This window comes from Chiroxiphia lanceolata, chromosome 3 (assembly GCF_009829145.1).
Source record: "Chiroxiphia lanceolata isolate bChiLan1 chromosome 3, bChiLan1.pri, whole genome shotgun sequence".
NCBI classification, from domain to species: domain Eukaryota; kingdom Metazoa; phylum Chordata; class Aves; order Passeriformes; family Pipridae; genus Chiroxiphia; species Chiroxiphia lanceolata.
This window is the reverse complement of record NC_045639.1, coordinates 21,347,208-21,369,660: the sequence shown is the minus strand read 5'-3', so window position 1 is coordinate 21,369,660 and position 22,453 is coordinate 21,347,208. Positions and strand designations below refer to the sequence as shown.

The 22,453-nt window shown below is 37.6% G+C and overlaps 1 protein-coding gene across 1 annotated transcript in view; it reads right to left on the bottom strand.

Moving 5' to 3' along the window:
- The window catches only part of LOC116783619 (usherin-like), a 238,386-nt gene that overhangs the window by 6,643 nt on the left and 209,290 nt on the right, over positions 1–22,453 (bottom strand). The window contains 2 exon segments of the mRNA XM_032681273.1: positions 20,158–20,199; positions 20,201–20,510. Of these exon segments, the coding sequence (XP_032537164.1) occupies positions 20,158–20,199; positions 20,201–20,510 (352 nt within the window).

Below are 22,453 nucleotides of genomic sequence, written 5' to 3'. Positions count from 1 at the left end.
ACTCCCTGCACAAATGTTTAAACTGCATACAACTACACAACCTAGTCATCTTTGAATCTATCGATCTGATGAAGCAGCACTTTCCAGTGGTGTCACCTCTGGGCTTTTCCTCTTTTTTCAAGGCAGGCCAGCTTACCCAGTTGCCTAGGTCTCAGGGCATGAGTTCAAAACGTGACAGATTATCATCAGAAGATCTCTGAACCACTGAAGAGCTGCCCAATAGGCAGCTTGAGTATCGGTCCTTTCTTCAGGGGTAATCAGCAAAGATCAGCAAGTTGCCACCAGTTAAGGTTAGGCTTGGATTTCTTCTCTGTCCCTATCTGCCCTTTGTACGTAATCTCTATTTGGCAGGTATCTTCAATAGCTGATTAAAAAGCTAGCTCCTTCTTTCTGCAAGTCCTAGCTAAACCCAGTGGCATCAGACACTACCATGCTGCTAATTGCAGTAGTGGTACAGTGATCCAACTGGTTCTTGCATAACCTACAAACATAAATGATGGGAGGTAATGCCATATAACGTTCCCTTATCTACAGAAGTAGAAATGGTGAATTGTCCTGGACAAGAGAGAAGAAATCTATGGTTTCCTGACATTCAGAATGGCAATCTGACTATCCTCTGATGCCAATTTTCAAATTCTCCATGAAGGAATTCAAACAGATTCTTCCACAAGTGACAGAAGTGAGGGGGAATGCTTGGGATTTCATAAGATAACTCACTGTATCCTCACCTTTGTTGTATCCTCTTAATCCAGTTCCCTGTCTAATCCAGAATTCTTGCCATTTTCTGCAAAGCACTAGGAACACTTTCGACCTGGACTCTGATACTCATTCTCATTTCCCAGACCATTTCTTAGCCCCTGCCTTCACACTAAACATTACACTGAGTTCATATTCATATGCAAACACTAACTTGTCTTTTGGGTTGCCTTCCTTCTCAGGCTTATATAATGCACACTGTGTCTTTTCCATTTAAAAATCTACTCTATTCCTAAAGCCTTGTGCTCAGATTCACAAAGATATAACTTATGGATACACAAGTAATCTATGAGGTCTCTTCTTGTAGCAGTGTGGACTGGAATATAAATTATTCCCATGGTAGTACTGAAAAATCGCAAAGGTTAGTCAAAGAGAAACCAACATGTTATTCATTTTAACAGAAATTATATTGCCTACAGGCAACCAAAATTTCCATTTTTACCAGAAATTCATGTTGCACTATTATTTTCCTCACCAAAAAAAAAATAGCTTTTCATTCATTTTTTTGTAAATTTCACTCTTAAAATTTTACATTTTAAGAACTTTGCATTTCATTTTAGGATTTTAAAATTGCCTTTCAACACTTATTTTTAATTTTAAAGAATTATTTCTTATTTCATATAATAACAGGCTTTCAATAGTATCAAAATGTACCATACTGGTGATAATTTTATGGTAAATAAAAACCCAAAGAAATTATGAAAGAGAATCAGATAAATATTTAAATAAAATTTTAAGTTTGTAAAATGAGTATTTCCTTATTAAACCTGAAATAATTTTAAAATGCTTTGCCCAGGGAATATTTGTCCAAATTGTCTTTGGTTGAGTTGAAAGGACACTCTTCCTTTCCCAGCACCAATGTGGATCGATGAAGTCTTTTCTTCTACAGTGGCTAGGAAATGACATTCAGAAATTCATTACACTTGAGTTTGCTTTTTTATACATAAATTTAGGAAAATTTATTTTAAAAATGCATTAGAATAGATTCAGCCAACAAGGTAAAGCACATCAAAGGCTTCTTATTAAAACATAAGCTTTGGTAACATGATCATAAAATATTGTTTCCTTGAGATTCCTGGCAAACATAAGGCTTTCTTTTTTTCAACTTTTAGAACGTTCTTGCAATTTATTTTTAATACAAGTAGTAGTTTTGCCATCAACACTAGAGAACACAATTTTTCTCTGTGACTCTATGTTCTTGTCCTTTCCAACAGTACCATGCTATCAGCTTTTTTTAATAAAAACCCTAATTATGCACACCTGTTTCACTTAGCACATAACTGAATCATTTCCTATGCGAATAGTCATGTGTGGGCTTGTGGACTATACTAGGGAAAAACCCTTTAAAACCAGCAGTAATCTAAGTTCAAAATATTCTGCAAAAAACAATTAATACCTGTTATAGAAGCACTACATTGTGATTCATTTTCCTCCTTCCTGGTGGAGCATGTAAAGAACTGTGAATTGCACGTAGCTGAATCTGTCTCATGGAGTTGCTGCCTATTTTTACAGTAGACAGTTTTCTTTCCTGGCACACCTGGGACCTGCTGCACTCTCACCAGGCATCTGAATCCCTAGCTTTGACTTGAAAGCAAAGCACCACAAAGAAAACCAGGATGCATTGCACATTAAAACGAAATCAAATAAAACCAAGTTGGCCTTTGGGTAGCAGTACACTTTTAAACAGCAACGATGTTGCACTTTGCTGGTAAAACCTTAAAGAAATCACTTTGGGCAAAGTCAACATTGCATTTAATTAACACTCTTTTCTTTCTTTTTTTCTTTCTTTCTTTTCTTTTCTTTCTTTCTTTTCTTTCTTTTCTTTTCTTTTTTTCTTTTTTTCTTTTCTTTTCTTTTCTTTCTTTTCTTTTCTTTCTTTTCTCTTTTTTCTTCCTTCTTTCTTTTTTCTTTGTTTCTTTTTCTTTTTTTCTTTCCTTTTCCTTTAAACAATAATTGTTTAAAATTCATCAAACATCACTCCATGCCACCTTCTCAAAAATGTATTTGCATCTGTATTTGTCTAATTTCTACCAAGAAATACTGAAACCCAAAAAAAGAATTTTTTCTGTATGACTAAATAAATCAAATAAACCAAAATATCAATGACATGACATTCCACTATAGACACCATCTAGAGGAGGATGTCAACATGTTTTCCTAACTTATTTTATCTCTAACAACACTCACAAGACCTACTGTATAATAAACCATAGATTTGCACCTGATTTCTTCCTTTCCCCCCATATTTCTTCACTTTAAACCATGTTTTTTATTCCTCACAATGAGAAAGTGAGGTAGAAGGGACGAAGAAGCTCATTCTATAAACTAGATAGTGATGGGACTCTTACCACAAACTTTGGGTTTAGTCAGTTCAAATATGACATCCCCACTTAACCAGAGCGATACTATTTGCTTTCAATAATCATTTTGGATATAAACAACTAGACTAAGTTTCTCTTCAAAATATGGCAGGCAGAATCTGCAGTAAAAAAATTAAACTATTTGAGACAATAAAGCATACTATAAAATAAATCACACTGAAAAACAGCATATGTCACCCTCTGAAAAATACACATATCTTAGCTGAATGGGGCATATTGTGAAGAGTGGTGGGAGTGAGAGAGGACAGAGCAGCTACATTAGCAAAGACTTCATGGTGTATAAAATCTAGCATGATATTAAAGCAGTCAAACCCAACAGAATTGAGCTGGGAAGTTTTTGTGACATTCCAAATTCACACCATGTAGTGCAGAATCTGCATATTCCATCAAAGTAGCACAGAACTTGCAATGTGTTGAGCCTGCCTTGGTCACAAGGGGAATCGGAATGAAGCATCTTTCAGGTGGAGCTTTGTAATCTGGGATAGAAAGATGTCTTCAGGGAAGGTAGAAAGCCAGGAAAGTCAAGCACACAAAGTCTGGTTGGGGTTTGCATCTCTTTGTTACAATTAGTGCGCTTGTACATCTGAACTCCAAGAATATGTGCCACATGTAGTGCTCCTGCTGGAGCAACGACCTTCTATCCACTATTTGTCAAACATCTAGGAGCGGAGTGTCTCTCATGGATTTATTCCATGGTCTGTAGGCATAGCAAAAGAAAGCAAAAACACTGCTGCTGAAACAGCAGCTAGAGCCTAAGGGCTCAAACCTGCAAATGGTAGGGTACATCCTTATATGGAGCATTAGGGGTTAATGTTATATTTTTCCTAATGCCATAAACCGTATTTTCCATTTGATATTTTGGTGATGGCTGGCCAGAATCAAGTTAGATGCTTTTGTCAGAACAAAAAAATCCGGACTGCCACATTTTCTTAGTCTCAAAATACTTTTTCCCAGTAATGTCCAGAGTGGCAGAAACTTTATAAACCAATGTAATGAAAATATGGATGTTTTCGTTTTCTATAAAAATGGATAATTTATGTCCCTGAACTTCCCAACTCAAGGTATCTTATGGCACTCAGTTTGCCCTGTTGTAGAAAGAATGCGCCCCTGTCATTATCAAATGTTTGGTTTATGGTTCATTTGAAGTTTTTGTTTTCAAGAATTCATGTTGCCTCTCTATTACATTTGTGAATTCAAATATCTGTGCCGTAAGACACCTTCTTATCTCCCTTCAAATTACATCGTGTATGATATTGTGAAGAAAAGTGACTCTGAACACTGTAAAACTTCTCCATATCATCTTAAAATTGCCTGGGCACAGTATCTGAAAGTTCTACGTTCTGTAAAGTTTGAAAAGAGAGTTTGGCTGTGGTTTTGGTGAATGGAAAACAGACAGGAAAGATCCCTTGTGTTCCTCTAAAAGCAATTATTTTCAATTTTGCATTTGCACAGCTCAACAGCCGTAATGCAGAAAGAGAAATGTAAAAAGAATAAAGACAGTTTCAAGAAAATCTTTAAGGAGACTTGTACAAGGACAATCTAAATCTTAACATAGATTACAGGTGAAACTCCCACATCAGTTTCCTTGAAAATTCCACTGAATGTCAGCTGTGCTCCATAGAATTAAGACTTTGCGTTATATATGACTTCATCATGGATCTCACATCGTGTTACAAACATTAATTAAGTAAGTCTCAGGATATCCCCCTGTGTTACTGTGTACAGCTTCAGGAAACTATAGTTATTGTTTTAGATCCCATTTTACACAGTTACAATAGATGTGTCATGTTATGTTAAATGCAAGCTTAGTTTATTCCCTTTTCTCAATCATTCTGAGTCCTTGTCTCTCTCACCCAACACATGCAAAAAAAGAGCAGTTCTAACTGCTGCTAAGTAGAGGAAGATAGCACAGCCTCCAGGCAATTCACAGCTTTAAATCCTGCTTTCTGCCAACGCAATGGAAAATAAAAAACATTTGAAAGGAGACTAAAAGGTTTTTCCTTCCTACTGTTTATTCCTTTTTCTTTGCTCTGTACAGAACTGTCCTAGCTTTTCATTCAAACTTTGCCTGCTATGTATGTAATCACTTCTGAGAGACATTCAAAGGTAAGCATAAACAATTACTTGGAGCTACATTATAAAGGCCAAAATTTAATCTGAGTATGTGGCTGAACTTAAAATGTCACCTTTAAAATGAACTGGGTATTTTAAGAAATGATGGGCCAAAAAGTACAAGCCTTTTCTCTCAAAAGGCTTTTCTTCACTAGGGTTTTCCATTGTCCCTCAATGCTTTACAATTCTACATGAAGATACCTGCTTTCCAAGCAGAGACTGGCTGGAAAGTAAAGGAAAGTATGCAGGTACATGTTTGGGAAAGGTGCAGTCCAATTATGCGAATCCATGTCAGGAAAAAGGGATTTGCTCCACACCTTTTTGTACAGAGAAGTCACTGTTAGCAGAAGGCCAAAAGCATGTAACTGCTGATGCAGGGAGGGATGCTTTGCTTTTTCTGTAGTTGGAGGGAAGTTAGCCTATTTCTGACTATTAGCAGGGATATTGATCAGACATGTATTTAGGTGTACACTTTGGGGACACATTCCTCAGCAAAGCACAGCTTCCAAATAGTGACACACTGAGGACCTTCCTTCCAGAACTTAATGGGATGTTCCCCCACACTTGGAGTAGGAGACTGCTACAGGAGATCTCTGCCCCTTCTGGCTGTACAAGCCTCAATGAGTGACCTGCAAAGCCCCTGTGTCACCATGATGGTAAAAGGAACAAAAATCTTGTTTTTCCATTGCAGCTGCTATGGATGCACTGTTCATGAAAATATTGAGGCCCAATAAAGAATAAGTTATAATTTCTGTGTCCTTTAGCAGCTATCTCTTGCGATACAAAGGCTTGGAGTCAACTCCACACTGATAAAAGGCTTGAAAAGAAGACAAGAAGAAGGAGTGACAATAGCATTTGGTGGAGTCACTGGAAGAGAAGCTGCTTTCAGGTTTAATGTCTTGAAACCAAGTAAACCCAAGTGAAACACATGGATGAACATCCAGATCCTCCTTGGACCACATGGCTACAATTCCCTCTAGTTTAAGCCTCTTAGGATGCACCATTGGAAAGAAACTCACCTTGACACAATATGAAGCTGTGTCTGCAGACTGCTCATTGCCATTTTCTATGCTGTCAGATGAACACTAAATTCATACACATATACAGAGAAGTAGACAACTATATCTGCTGCAGTGTGAACAAGAAAGCAGTTAGAAATGTTAACGCATAAATAAAAGAGAGTCTTTAATGATGTCTTTTCATATGGTCACACATTCATTAGTCCCTCCTAGTGTGGGTTGGGCTTCTCAGTGCAGAGCTTCTGCCAAAAAAAAAAAAAAAGTCTGAGCTGCTTATGGCACCAGCAAGGTGCAGTAGTTAGAGAAAAGATGAAATATGTAAATACTGAAAATTACTTGAAAACTGAAGCATAACAGGTTAGTTCAGATTATATTTTCCTTGGATATTTAAGTTACTTAGGGAATTAAAATAGATCACATAAGCTTAGTACAGAACAAATTGTGCTGATTTCTGAACTGAAAATGTCTTTACAGCACATTATTGACTCCAGCATATTAAGCTGTAAATCCACTAGTTCCACTGTCTCATCTATTGATTAGCTGCATGTATGCATGTTATAAATGAGCAATCCAAAGAGAAATTAGTACAATTTAGTCATTTTGGGACAGGCCTGTAAATGTAGTCAAGTGCTCAAATATGAGGATAGGCACTATGGGAAACAGTCACAATGTTCTACATTCTGACACAAATATTGTGTAGTTAGTGTCCTCAGTTACTCTCTACACTCTGCACTGAGGGTAGGAGGGCCCTCCAAAGGGAAAGTCATATTTTTTATGCTTAACCTCTGTTTTAAATAGCCTGTCAGAGAAATATCTCTCTCTCTACACAGATTAGATTAGCCTACATTTACCACCCAAAATAAGATTTTAGAATTCAGACTTGTGCTTTTTCTTTAAATTCACATAAGACTCAAAGAGCAATAAAATCAGTGATAACATTTTCAACCAGTACACAGCAACAGACCATACAGGTCTGCTCTTTTATTTTTCTTAAGGTGAAACACAAAAACAATTCATAGCTTCAGAAGTTTAACTGCAGCGATTTCAAAACACTTCAAAATCAATGTAAGATTCCTTTTGCTTTTTCAAGGGTATGGATTAGGGTCTTCATAAGCAGAAGACCAAAACTACATGGTGAATGTAGATGGCACCCAACCAGAGCAGGGATTTGCCTTAGCTAATCTGAAGCAAATATCTGTTTAGTTAATACTAAAGCAAACATCCTCGACTCCTGATTTTAACATCATCCCAGCCTGAGATGGTTACTCAAATCAGTGTGGTTTAAAATTTTATTAATACCCTCAAACCAAACATCAATACAGGGTTTTTTTAACAAAGCAAGTGTTGTGATGCTTCTATGCAGGACCAGGAAGATAAAAAGATGCAGTATGCTGAAGAGCTGTTGCAATTTTTTTTCTCAGAAATGTTCATTTTTGAAAGACACATGTTCCCAACTCTATTTGTCCTCAAAGGCAGTACTATTTTTGACATCAGGACAACCAGAGCTCAAATTTTTGTTACTTGGTGGAAAAGGTGATGTTTTCTTTCCCATTTGCTCTCAGGGTCTCTAGTCAGTCTTTTTAGGCCAGGACTTTCCAGTAACATTAAGCACAGCACTTAAATATGTCACTGTCTTAAGCTACAACTATAGTATAAATCTCATGATCTATTGGTACATCATGGGTCTAGCATTTCTAGCATAGACTAGCATTAGAGAAAATCTAAATTATCATCTGTCTTGAACCCCTGAAGAGAAAACAATAAAAAATAATTTATTATACCATAATGACAAGAATAATACTTCATCTGGGAGAAGATGTCTTCAGACTTCTCATTAATTCTTTTTAAAGCCTGTTGAAATATAAGAGCTCTGCAAAGTTTCATTCATTTGTTTGTACAGAGTAAAGTTTTCTTTACAGGAAAAATACAGAAAATTTATCACTGCAAGGAGTCCACTTCCCTCACTCTCTTGTCACATTAAATCTGCATTTGCAATTCTGATTTTGTGGGACAACTGTAAACTTGGTGCCTTTATTTGGCAGCCACCAGAGTAGCATCTCCACACAGCATGGATTATTTGTCTCAGACTGGGAACTTTGCTCTGGATGGGAAAAAAAAATAATTGATGCATTCAAACCTGCAGGAAGTGGACTTAGGAAGATACTTGGAGCAAAATTCAGAACCAAAACAAGTCACGATTTGCAATATGCCCTGGTAGGTTAACTAGATACTGGGACCTCTGTACATCTTCCTGTTGTGAATATACTACTCTTCAGAGTCCTTTTGGCACACAACAACACACACTCCAGCGGCCTCTCTGAGATGGACCAAATCCCAACATCTCTATCTTAGGGTGGTGTGGCACAGAACTGTTTAGAAGATATGTGCTACATAAAGAAGGAAGCTAGAGCAGCCATAGATTAGGTCAAAAAAGGCACCCACAGTTGTAAAGTCAAAGAGCTTGAGGATATTGTGCTGCAGGTCAGGCTGCTGCTTTGCACCAGCCATAGGTTGCCTTAAGTGAACATGTAAGTGGTTGTTTGTCTCCTAAGGCTTTGCCTGCATAACTACACAGCCTCAATAATACAAGACCTTTAAAGGACATTACCTGAACGAAGTAGTGTCCTGTCTGTTGTAAGGACTGCATGACCTTCAGAATATCTGGAAATAGAAACAAGTTCCTAACAAAAATCTGAAAAACACAGAAGTTTTCTACTAGATCCTCAGGATGGGAGTTCCTGTTTCCTCTATCACTCCTCATGGTCTCTAAATGTGCTCCTAGAAAGGAAGGCTTGTGAAGGGAAAAGAAGGGAGGAAGAAACAGTTTCCACAGTTTTGGTGGTGGGAGCAAAGGAGCCTGAAGATGCCAGAGGTGTAACAGATAATATTTGATATCCTAAAAGCTGTAACGTGGCACCTACTAATAAGATGAGAAACATTTCTCTGAATCTAGCAGCAACTTTGGTAGGGGTTCTTGCAGTAAGCCCTCCACTTCATGGGTAGAAACCTTCTCTCCACGCTTGTAGTTTTTCTTGGCACTCATAAAGCAGTTCAATGAGCATATCCTTTCCAAATCTTCTGGCCTGTCAGATGCTGATGGTGGGACATCTGTACCTATTTCTTTAAAGACTAAAGAGATTTTCTTTAATGAATGCTAAAGAAACAGACTTAAAAATACAATATAGAGTTTTTGCAGTTAAACAATAAAATACATCCACTAGGGGTGCTCCTGAGTAGAGTACAACACACTGGGATGCTCCAGATCTCATTTGTCATGCATTTCTCTGACTTTGGTCAGATAAAAAGTTCAAGGTACTAAGAGAAATACTTGTAGTTTATAAGGGGATAAGCTCATAAATTGGACTTTGTTTCCTCCTAATACAGGTTATATATATGTAAACTACTCCCATGCATTGTAGATAGGAAGTTCTCAGACTACCATCCTCACAAGGGTCTACTATTTTCTGCCTTCGGTTTCTTTGGAAACAAAGCAACCAACCAATCATGGATTACTTATGTTTTGATGTTTTCATTTGTGATTGTCCTGGTACTGAGAAGCAAGAAGGACAAATAGACAGACTGTTGTGAACTTTATTGAATCTGATTAACTGTCTGGTTTGGGCTCAATTTAAATTTGTCAAAAGTCCCCTGTCATCTTTTCCCTGTTCCACACAAAAATGAGACCTTCACACAATTCAGAAACTGTGCTAGGTCTGAAGACAAATACATGAGCTGCCTGTCAGCTTATTCACAAACCAGCCAACCCAGACAGCTAACTCGCAATCTCCCTTCCCTTTGTCTGTTCAACATTGCTCAGGAGTGGTTTCAACATTGTCAAAACATATTTCAATGCATGGGAAGATCCAGTAGGCACTTGCAGGAAGATCCAGCCCTTGCAAGAGTGTGGAACTTTCTGCCTTCAAAGGGGCATGGGAGGGGAAGCAGCACCCACTTGCACAGTAGACCCAGAATAGTGGTCAAAGGGAGGGAGGGGTGGCAGTGGTGGAGCTCAGGACCCCTTGGTTTCCAGCAGCCACTTCTACAAAGCTGGTACAGAACGCTCCAAGTGCACATCCCTGAGCCAGTGCTATGCACCCAGTCAGCCAGATCCCAAGCTGGGAACATGGTCATGCTAGGTTATTTTATGAAAAGGGTTGGCTATATGAACTATTAAAATCTGCACTTTTTAAAGTAGAAGTGGTCAAACTCAATATTCCAAAAAGGATTTTTATAAACTTCTGCAATTTTTCCTATTTGTATGGAGGTTCCCTTCGCAAACTTAATAGCTGGATGACTGTTTTTGAAATAAAATCATTGGCTAATTATTCACTTTATTTAATTACAATTAATTTCCACATGTATGATGAATCACCAGAATCAGTCAGTAATGCACCTGCTGACTGGATAACTACTTTCATTTGTTTTTCATAACAAATAAGTTACAGCTATTTTTAATAAACAATTTTTAAGATTTTTAACTCTGTTAGTAAAATTTTACAGAGGCTTTGAGCTCTGAAACTATTTAATACTCTGCAATTCCCCCCAAAGTCTGAAAACCAGAGAGTCCTACTATGATCCAAAAGAATAAAAAGAATGCTGCACTTTGAAAAGAGAGTCACACTTAGGATTTCTTTTTCATACTCAGTTAACTTTATATACAGCTACAGTATAATGTGATAGCAAATTTATACCCTCCATTGTCACCTGTTCAAAATGCATCAGAATATTCAGTATTTTTTTTGTTTTTAAATCTCCATCGGAGCCTGTGTGAAAACTGGAATAAATAAGCACCCACGTTTTCCCATACTGGAAAAGTTCCAGAAGGGAAAGGGCTCTGACATTACAGAGCTAAAGGAGTTTTCAAGACACTTTCTATTTCCATACTTGTTCTTTTGTATGCTAGGTTGCCTGCCATTATGTTTATGTAATTCTGACAGTGTTCTTAATGACACACTAACAGATTGTAAAACACGCTGCTGGCATTTACTTGTTTTTTATATTTTTAAAACAATGTCCTTCATGTAACAGTAGTTAAGCGCGGCAGAAGGACATCATTAGAGCCATGGTTAAACTGTAATTTACACCATTAGGAAGGCAGGAGCAATTTTTATTGCCTGGCAATTTTCTTGCTGAAATATTGGACCATATGGCTCAATTTGTGTAATAACCTTAATTTCAGCACCCTTCAGGTCCTGCCTCCATCTCCTAGGAATGGTAAAATGCGGTTTAGCAGAAAAGGCAACTGTCTATACTTAGAGAGTTGAGATTAATAACATGTCACGTCCTGTTTTGGTGAAGGAATTCGAACAGCAGCCAGATGGTATCTCTACAAATAACTGTCAGGGGTCTTGATCTAATCAATACAATGTATTAATACATCTCCCTTCGCTGCTTCTCGAGGGGCTAGCGTGCAACATCTGGAAAGATTGGGGGGACCGCCAAGTAGAAAGCTGATCCTTTTCAGAATCAAACTGAGCCCAATTAATTTTCATGTATACTTGATAACTGTTTTCATAATGAGCTATGCGTCTTGACGGAGTTAGGGGTTGGCGGCATGAGTGGCTTGTGCTTCCTATCCCCATTCAGTCCACTTACAGAACCAACCCATTATCAAACTATCTGGCATAAAACTGAAATCTCAGCTCAGCAAGAGATCAATAACCATGCCTTAAAAAAAAAAAAAAAAAAAAGAGCAACAACAAAGACCATACCACAGAATAAGGCTTTAGTGGGCAAATTATCCAGGCATGACAGTATAATTACTTTTAGAAAAACCAAAACTCAGAACCATACTCACCAGCCAGGCAACTATAACATAGAATTTATATTACCTTCCTGTCAAAAAGTAACACTTATGTACATAAAAATACACTGACATTCTGCTTTCTAGATACAGAGGCCATCTGGCCCCTATTCACCATAATTGCTATTATAGTCTCAAAAATAATATTTATATATGCTGTAAATTAACAGCATTATACAGAAGACACCCATGTCCCACTCCCAGAGAGCTTCTGTTGATAAACTCATGTTTAGCTTCATGCAGATATTAGGGTCTTGCTCCCCAAAAAAGAGGGGGCAAGATATAAGCAAGACTGTACGTGCAGTCCAAGGCTTTTTGTAAAGTCTGAAAGGAGGAGAGAGAGAGGTCACTTGGCAGGCAGAAAATGGAAACTGCAACAAGCATAGGGGAGATGAGCTTGAATGAGGCTGTGAAGCTGAGTGATGGGAATGGATTCAAAAGGGAGCAGTAAAGAGAAAGGACAGGAGGTCAGACTGAGAATACTAAACTTATCTTGCATAGGACACCCCACGGCTGTTTGATGAGAATGACTTTGGCTGACTGTAGACCTGGATTAGATTCAAATGGAGTCCCCAGTGGTATAGGCCTCTATGTTATATTATCAATTCCCATGAGTCATATGGCTTGCTTTTTCTTTTTTTTTTCTTAAGGTAGAATTCTCTGTTTATTAAAACTACCCATTGTTTTGCTAAAATTCCCTATGAAATATAAGCATATGACATAATGCCTTCTCAGCCAATTTGAATAAAAGACCTTATCTGTGGAGGGAAGTGAGGCTGGAGAGTAGGATGGGTCTGGGGAGTGGCCCTATGACTTTACCAAGAAAGAGCGCTATCTTGAGTTGCCTGATACATCCCTTAAGAATGTTGGTTAAATGTGAATTAAAATCTAGTCAAATCCAATTAGAGCATTTTTAAACAGATATCTAATTTGAAAAACAGCTGTACATATTACCCAACAAATTTCTGCCTTCCTCCTTCATTTTTATTTCCTACTTATATGTGAAAAAGCATCTGTAGCCTACCAAAACCCTGTTTTTAAAGCAGATTTAGTGCAGTCACACACAACAGGGTACAAAGGGAAGAATGACCCCATATTATAGCTTCCTACAAATTATACTTAGTAAGGTGAAGGTTTGTGGGGGTTTCCATGTTATTTTGTTTTTGCAAATTAGAAAACATTCTGTCAATTTCCTACAGTGCCTGGTAGCTTGATCTTAGTCTCAGTGTAAGACTTACAGAAAACATAAATAAAAAACATATATAAAAACATTCTCCATATAGAGAAACAGTATATGGAGCATTTATGCAATCTCATTTAGCCTTTAGCCTTTGTCAGGTGGTCACCTATTCCCCTATGACTGCAGATGCACAAACTGAAAGATTACCAGAGTGCTGCCCATAGCCATCTTTCTGTCAGAGGGTACCATCTTTATATCTGTCAAACTGTGTAATTCTACTGTGTGGGTTAAGAAAGCTGATTAATCAGTGTAAAATCAAACACCTTCTTTGACTGACACCTGCCCATAGTAGAACACAAGTGCACCAGACAAAAGCAGTCATGTGTAAACAGCTACAGCCCAAGGATGGTAAATGTCCATGCCTTAGATGTTATGGAGGTTTCATGTGTATAGAGGGATGTTCATGACCTTAACTAGGTTAGATATCTTAAGTCAAACATTATAAATATCTCTCAAAAGACCTAACTCTCCATGTGCTTCACTGATCAAAAAAGACCTACATAATGGGTGAAAAATGGATCTCACACAAGGAGAAGCCCAAGGATAAAATACACCAAGATATTTCCAAATAGGTAACTAATTTATTTGTTGAAGAAATTACCTATTGATCCAGGTACTCTGATCTAGTCAATCTGGAATGTGTGATTAGGCATGGTCAGACATAACCCTCTCAGTGTTTTTACTTCTGGTCCAAAATTTACAGCCAGACTAAGTTATGTTAACTTCATGCTGGACACTGATTAAGCAGAAAATATTCAAGAAAAAATGTAGTGAAATAAACTTCATTGCTGTAACTTCACTAATTCAAATCACCAGTTGCCTGACAACATATTAAGACCTCCAGACACCAGACAACCTTTCCTTGCTACCCTGCAACCTAACTCTTAAGGATTCTTTCATTCTTGGCAGAGTTCCAGCAGAGTTAAAGCTATGTTTCTACAGCTGCTGAAAATATCCAGGAGACAGTGAAGTGGGCTTGTTTACAGCAAGGATGGTATAAATAGAAAAGCTGAAGCCTCTCTCTTTCTCTCTCACTATTCTCATCCAGTTCTATTACCACAGTACTTCAAAATCATCAAAGTTGTGCAACAATCCATTTCATCCTTTCTGCTCTAATTAGGCAATTCTACATGTCTGTCTTGATAGGTGGGGCTTACTGAAGCACTTAATCAGTTTCTGGAGGGGCATCATAGTGCCAATCCAAATGCTTATTTAAACAGAGCTATAGTGCCAAAACCAGCATATTCTGCAGCAGCATGGAAACAACAGAATCTGTGAGACACAGATTGCCTCACACACTTTTTTCAAGCTGCCTTCAATGTGAAGGAGCACTTGTCCTGTATTCATCCTATGTAAGCTTAACAGTTCTAGAGATTAAAACAGGGAAAGCATTTTATATTACTGGGCTTTCCTGGCAAATAAAACAATTAGAGCAATTCCAGTACAAGCCCTTCCTGAAACGGTGCTAACGAGGCTTTGAATCTTAAAAACTGCATTTAAATCAAACGATTCATTGCAAACCCATCACATACAGCACACACGTAGTAGGTGGGGATCATTTCATTGAAATTAGAAAGCAAATGTCTCTATACATGAGAGGTCACCAGTTGTTGTACATTAAAATCTTCTCACTGTTAGGCATAATTAAAATACTCTAACAGTGGTTTCAGTAATTTAAAACATTGCAGTATTGTTGTAATATTTTTCTAGGCTTCAAGAGTTCACATTGTTTGGTCCAATCAAATTTGGGAACACTGGAGAGTTATCACCCATCAAGGTAATTACTTTCAAGTTGAAATAATTACTCCATCAATGTTAATGGTCTTTCAACTTCAATAAGCACTCACCTGCCGATAATCACAGCTAACCTCTTGCTCTCATGCAATTCCCTCTCTATTTAGCAGGTTATATTACAGCCGTTAGAGTGGTCACTTGTCCTGAACAGCTGCTGAATTTCACTTTGATCGTCTGTGAACCATAAAAAAATTAGTCATCTGTGTATGATTTCCCCCTAACCCATAAGCCCTTGCAGAGCTAAGGAGATGATCTTTTGGCTGTATTAGGGCACTGCTGAGCAGCCATCTTGTTTCTGGTTGTGGCTACTTTCCACTCACTAACAGCAGCACAGTAGCCTAATTAACTTTTGCCCTCCACTGCCATTCACAGCTTTCATTCTTTGCTAAGTAGCACATCTTCTGAACTTCTGGCATGTGCAGAGATTCCTTCATTTACTGTAATCTTGTTTTCTTAGAGTGCAGTCTCTCATTTCCCAGGCATCTGAAATAGGCATGCATAAAGAAGTTTCCCTGGTCCCTCTCCTTGGCATGCTTATTCTTGTGGCTACAATCTTCAATTACTTCTTGCATAAGAAAGTTGCCATGTACATTCCTTTACACTGCATTAGTGAATAATATTATGTACAAGGAAGTTACTATGTGGTATCTCATCTCTAATGCTGCCAAATGTTCACTGGTCTATATGAGCAGGCAGAAATGAAGGACCACACATTAATATATAATGTATTTCTAAATGTGACAAATAAAAAGAAACTAACTCCGGATGCATGATTCCAGATATCTGTAAAATCCTGCATAGGAGGCATGTATATATGGCAGTACTGGCCACTCTAGATTATTTCTGATGCAATATTTTTGATATGAAGTTTTTCAATAAATAACCTATATTTAATATTCTTACACAGGTTATATATTTGGTATACAAATTGCTGTCTGCTTATGACAACATAATCATGCAAGCCAAAACCTCATCCTCCTACCAGTCTTTACTTGCTATTCTGTAACACAGATGAAGTACCTGCCAAGAGGAGCTTGGTCTGTAGTTATACACCATCTCCCAAATAACGTAAGGGGAGCCAACATGTGCTCTCACTGTTAGCATAGCTGCATCCAAACCAAAGGCTTTGCTGGTGCAGTGATAACAGCTGTGAGATGTGTTAATTTTTTACATCCCAAGCTGGCATAGATATGCCAAAAAAAGCCTTTAATGATAAACTGAGAGCCTCACACTGCAAAATACACTCTGAGAAGACCTGTATTTCTAGGTAGGCACAGGTGCAGAATTTCCCAGGAATAAGGTCTATAATGCTTATAACTATCTCTTGCATCTTCTAACAAGCACATTGTACTTTCATCTACACTTTTCTGCGGTGAATTTAACACACTGAAACCTTAATTCTACATAATAATAATTGGGGGGCACTGCCCATAGCAGGCAGTTTTTCTTTTTAACCCTTATCTCTGGATGCTTTTCCCTCTCCAAGCACATTCGAACAGCTACATATTCTTCTTACATTTTTTACTCATCTTCTTGGCTTTGAATTCTTTGAATTATGATAAACAACCAAACAGTTGATATAAATGTCATGGGAAAAACAGCAGTACACACCCCACAAAACATCTACTGAGAAATGTCCAACCTACCCACGGTTTACCTCACAGCAACCTTTGGAATATAACAGGTAAAGAACTGTGATGCTTTGATGCTGTTTGGCAGGCACTGGCTTTAAATGAAATCACTCTGGGTTCTATGTTCACAAGCTTAAGCCCTAAGTTCACAAGAGTAAGAAGCTTGCTTTGACAATTTAGTCACTTTATGCTGATTTCTGTAAATGAGAACTTACTGTCAATGCCATTCCCCTATAAACACATCTGTCTTATGTTAATGCTGTCAAATAAGACACTAATATCATTCTTGCTTTAGAGGGGTTACATGAACTGCAAAGACATTGTGGGAGACACTTGTATTGCTGTACCAGTCTTGACTTGACTTTGCTCTGCAAAGAACCAGATTCAGTTTAGATTTGCTGTCACCTAACATCTGTCACTACACTCCTGGTCAAACAAGCTAAGGAAATGGGTGACACTGCTCTTTAACTGTGAAGCATCAAAATGGCTCACTGTATGTCACTTGCTCCTAAGGGTGCAGGGAGATCCTCCTTTCATTTCATTGGCAGCAGCTCTTGCTCTTAGAATTGAGTTCCCATTTTCACCTCCACAGGCAGTGTAAAATTTCAAAGGGTCAGTGATAAGCAGCCACACCTTTGACGTATTAATACAAATACATATTAATGCCCCTTAAGCGGGGAGTGAATAGCTGCATTTTGGGAAGGTAGAGTAGGTAACCTGTCAAATTGTTTGAAAACCCAGAAGATGCCTCTCATTTGGCTCTGGAAATGGATGGAAACAAAGCTGTCAAACTAGAACGATCTGCAGGGACAACAGTGAAAGCTTAATTTGTATCCTGCAGCATCACAAGGATTGTATTTCTACTTTAGGTTTCAGTCAAGCTTTATGTCCTGTGGGAGGCAAGCAGGGTGCAACCGACAAGCACAAGGGTGGGACCAGCTACTGTGATTCTAGCACTGGTTTGTTTTTTTTCTGGAATAATCTAATGGGATAAGAATGGAGTCTAACAGATTAAATAAAGGACCGAACTCATTGCTCATTTAATACTTTAAGTCTTACTTGTAACATGGAAGCTCGTGTGAGAGAATGACTAATGGCATATCCCACGAGGGAGCTCCAATAGAGATGCTTTAGGAGATTAAATGATTTAGCCTAGTACCCCTGAAAGCTATATTTTAAAGGGCAGAAGTTTAATCATTGGAATGCTAGTTCCTTCAATAAATTACATTTTAATTAAAGTATCTCATTCACAAAGCTACAGTTAAGGGTATACCTGCAATTTCATGACAAAATTCTATTTTTAAGGGTTTATAACTTTGAAAGTTGGTGCCCAGGTTTTTGCCTGCTGGGATAATTGACCTAGCCTCCTGAAGATATCTTTGATAACAGGACTCTTTGCACTTTATGTCAATAACTTTGATTCAAAGCTTCAGCTCTTCCGCTATATTCAGAAGAGGTAGGATTCAGATCTCAGGTCCTTGGTATAAATCAGAAACAGCTCTACTGAGCTAATGCAGCTGCAACAGCTTAAAGTGAGTGCAACTGACGGAGGAGATGTGCAGAAAGATTCCTCCCTGAAGGGTAGTATAATATTTAAATAAAAAGGGTAGCAAAAATAATAATCGATACACGTTCATGACAAAGAACAGTAGAAAAACATGCAAGTCAGCTTTGGTGCAATGCTAGTAGAACAGCTATACATATGCTGACAGAATGCTATTTAGATTCAGGGTAATGTTTGGGGAACAGAAAGGATTTTGGAGCCATGAAAATACTAATTCAGTAAATAATAGCTTGTTAATCTAGAAGGGCTTTTAAACTGATGCTGTTAAAGAAACACACTGTGGCAACATTATTTAAAAGACCATTTTGGTAGGTTTTATTACCCACAGTACAACCATCCTGGACATTTTCTGTTGTTTTTGGCATGCTTAGAAGACATTGCAATGCATGACTGGCCAGGTCAATTCTGATGCTCAGCAACACATTGCATGCTGCTGAAGCAGAGTATTAGGAGAAGCCCTGTCATTTCACTGGTTTTAAAATCTTAGGTGTATCATCACAATTATGATTGTGATTATTTTTCTGAAAACAAGTTAAGGGAGCTAAGTAGCAAACTTCCACTGAAGTTCAATAACTCTAGAATCCCAATCTACTTTTTAAAGCCTAGCATGCTGTGCAATGTGAATGTGACTGCTTCAGAAGGCAAAAGTCTATATTCCTATCATTCAGTTCAGGATCTGTTTTCTTTTTCAGAAAAAAATGTATAATAAACTTAATACATCTAGGCTTCCAGGAAGCCAGACACAAAACTGCTTTGGAACCACATGATAACAAGAGTGTGTAAGATTACTGAGCTGGAAACTTTCCCACCACATCATGTAGAGATCTGTCTGAGGAAGTTACTTAGAGGTTATTATTGGGTATTCCAGAGAAAGGTCTTTAGGATCCTACTAGCATGTCAACCAGATACTTTATAATTGGGATAATTAAGAATTTAGGGGGGTTCCAGTGTTATTCAATACAAACATGGACTATGAAGATAATTTAGGGAAAATTCTAGGTTTGTGAACTTGAGGTGGCACTGCTGAAGAAACCAAACTTTATTACAAACTCCTGAAGTGTTTTCTAAAATCTATTTTCAGAAGACAGCCAAGTATAGCAGTACTATCCTAATATACAGCTGTTCAAACCAACTACCTATAAGCTGTCTTGCTATAGAAAGACTAGAATGTAATATATAAGTGGGAGGAGCAGCGGTAAATGCACAAAACATAACCATTTCTGTCACTGACTTACACAACATTGTTAGTCAGTTCACAAAACAGCCTGGTCTTTCCTGAGTCTATCCTTTCACACACTGAGCAGAAACAGGAAAGAAAGGAAAAGACATATCAGCAGTGCACATTTTAATATAAGTACATGCAGTGGAAATAAAAGCAGATCTGCTTTTATTACTGATGAATTATGAAGGGAACATGCAAATGCATTGCATATATGAACTATGTAATTACTAATTAATTCATTCACTTTATGATTCCAACCAAATTAAAAAAATAGAATTATATACAAGGAGGAGTGATATTGAAGTTCTTTGTGCAGATCCTGTGACACTATTTGACGGTCAGACAAAAGCTCAGGACAGTATTTTCAGAGTGAGGCTGAAAAAGGTAGATGTGCATAATTCCTCCAGACATGACACATCCATGCTTTGAGTAGTCTACTTGCCTCTACCAGAAATCCAGTATTAATGTGAAATGTTTCAGTCTCCACTGGGCAAAACACAAAATTTAAACCAACGACGCTACTGGCGATTGGAAACCCCACTTTTCTAATCAGTGTTAAGTGAGATTCTAAAATACAACAGAGAACAAAGCAGAGCAAAAATATCTTAAAACTGGTTTTGTGGTCCAGTTCTTACCATTACGGTTAGTGCTGTAACAGCTGGGGTGCTAAATGTCGGGGTCGCTGCGTTTTTCCTGATAGACCACTCGATACAGGGATATAACACCATTGGGAGAGACAGGCTGGGTCCAGTTCAACCTCACTGAGTATGCACTTGTGCTTGTGCCCAAGGGGCTCCCATGCCCCATGGGAGCCTCCAGAGTTTGGGTTGAAGCCCACAAGCTGTCCACTGACCCCACAGAATTTTGAGCTCTGGCACGATATTCATAGAGAGTAAAAGGCTGTAGGGCATCGGATGCATCAATAAACTCCAAGGCTCCTTCAGTCCAGATGAACAAAAGCAGCTCTTCTTGACTGCCCACAGGACGTCTGAAATTAAATAAAAAGCAAAGGGTTTAAATAAATAAATTCAAAAATAACTTTGCCAGTCCATAGCAGTAGATCCTGAAGTTCCAAATTCAGTCTGTATCTCAGAAAAAAACAAAACTTATTTCCATAAGTTACACACACACACACAAGGAACTGCCTACCTATCTTTGCATCTTAAAAGCATTTCACTGAACTTGTGTTTTTGAGGCAACCAATTATTCTCCTTTATCTAGAAGAATACTATAAAACATGTCAAACAAGTATGCTGTCACTGTCCAGAGTACCAGAGTAACAACACAATAGCATATTGTCCTTCTAGGGTAGAACACATCACAAATAAGACTTTCATAAATTAGAATGTGAAATTTTAAATACGTATGTAGTTGCTAAGTAATGACTTGAATTGCAATATGGGTGCAAGTTTTCAACATTTCTGAAAATCAAACTATTTATGGAGGTACTCACCTCAGAATCCCTCATTTATGGAAAATTTACAACCAATTTACTGAGAAAAATATTACCTAGTGAACAAGGGATAAATATTCTATCATGCCCTCAAAAATAAAGCCATGCACTTTCAAATTCTGGTTTGCTCACAATAAATATCCCATTTTTCTTGCAAATGGAATAAGTAATCCCTTGTGCATAGACTTAGCTGAATTTGCAGCTCCACCACAAAACCTCATTAAAATATCAGAAGTAGAGTTTTCTGTAATAAACTACATATTTTTTCCAATGCTGTTTTTGTTTAAAAATGTAGACTTAAGATATATGAGGACAATTCACTGTATAGGCTTTTGGCAAAATGGAGTTTTATTTTTGTACATATATATACATATATATATGTCTATGTATACACACACACATAGGTACACATACATAAGTATATACAGGGTTATGACTACAGATGATCCTAAGCCCCTTTGTAATATGGCCTCTTCTACTATATAATTTACAACAGTTTTAATAAGCCAAGCACTCATCTTCAAAACAGAGTTATCAAATCAATTCTTTCACTTGGCATAAAAATGTTTGTGTGAAATTAAGTTGGTTACATTTAAACAGTGTGATAAATCTCAATGACGGTTGTGCTGTACTGCACATGAATTTAAGTATTTCTCCTACTCTTCACAGAAACCTTGGCCTTTGCAGAATGTAAAAGCACTTTTGCCCTCCATGCCAAAACCAAAAGACCAAATTAGATTATCTGCCACTTTTAGTGCAAGTAGGGCAAATTTGCAGAAGTAAAATTGGTTTGTCTGGCTACTGGGTGTCATGTTAACTACACACACACAGAAGCTGAAGAATATTTCTTTGGCAAGGGAAAATCTATGTTTCAAAAATTCTGTTGAATTTGATTTTGTTAGATCAAATCAGGAAATAATTTAAAAATTCAAATTACATCAACTTTTTAGAACTGATAGTCTTAGCTGCTTGTTAGTACCAGGTATTAACATGCAAATATGAAGACTATAACAAATGCATGTATGTACACATCTGCTTTCTGTATATGGACATATAAGGCATGCACAAAGACATTACTTTCTTATATGAAGCTAAATAATTTTTGCTAAATTCTGAGATAAGCAGACTATATGGACACTGTTTTGTTTATAAGGGTTGAAGTGTGATTTTTTTTTTTTTTAAACGAAGAGTTTTGAGGTACAATATCACTAGTGTAGTGAAATAGGCAAGTTGTGTGTTGATACTGAGGGCTGGTTGGCAGAACTGGGCGAAGAATGGCAAGCAGAAGAAGAAAGAAAGATTCCCTAGGAATTCTCAGTCTCTCTGTAAGAGCTGGGATCCAAAATTTCCCATTGTCTCCAACATTCCACCAGCAGTTTTTATTACAATTTCCTGTACTCTATTATAAGGGCAAATTAAGACTCATGCAGAAATCTCCCCTGGATGCTGTTAACTGATGCAATGTAAGACACATAATT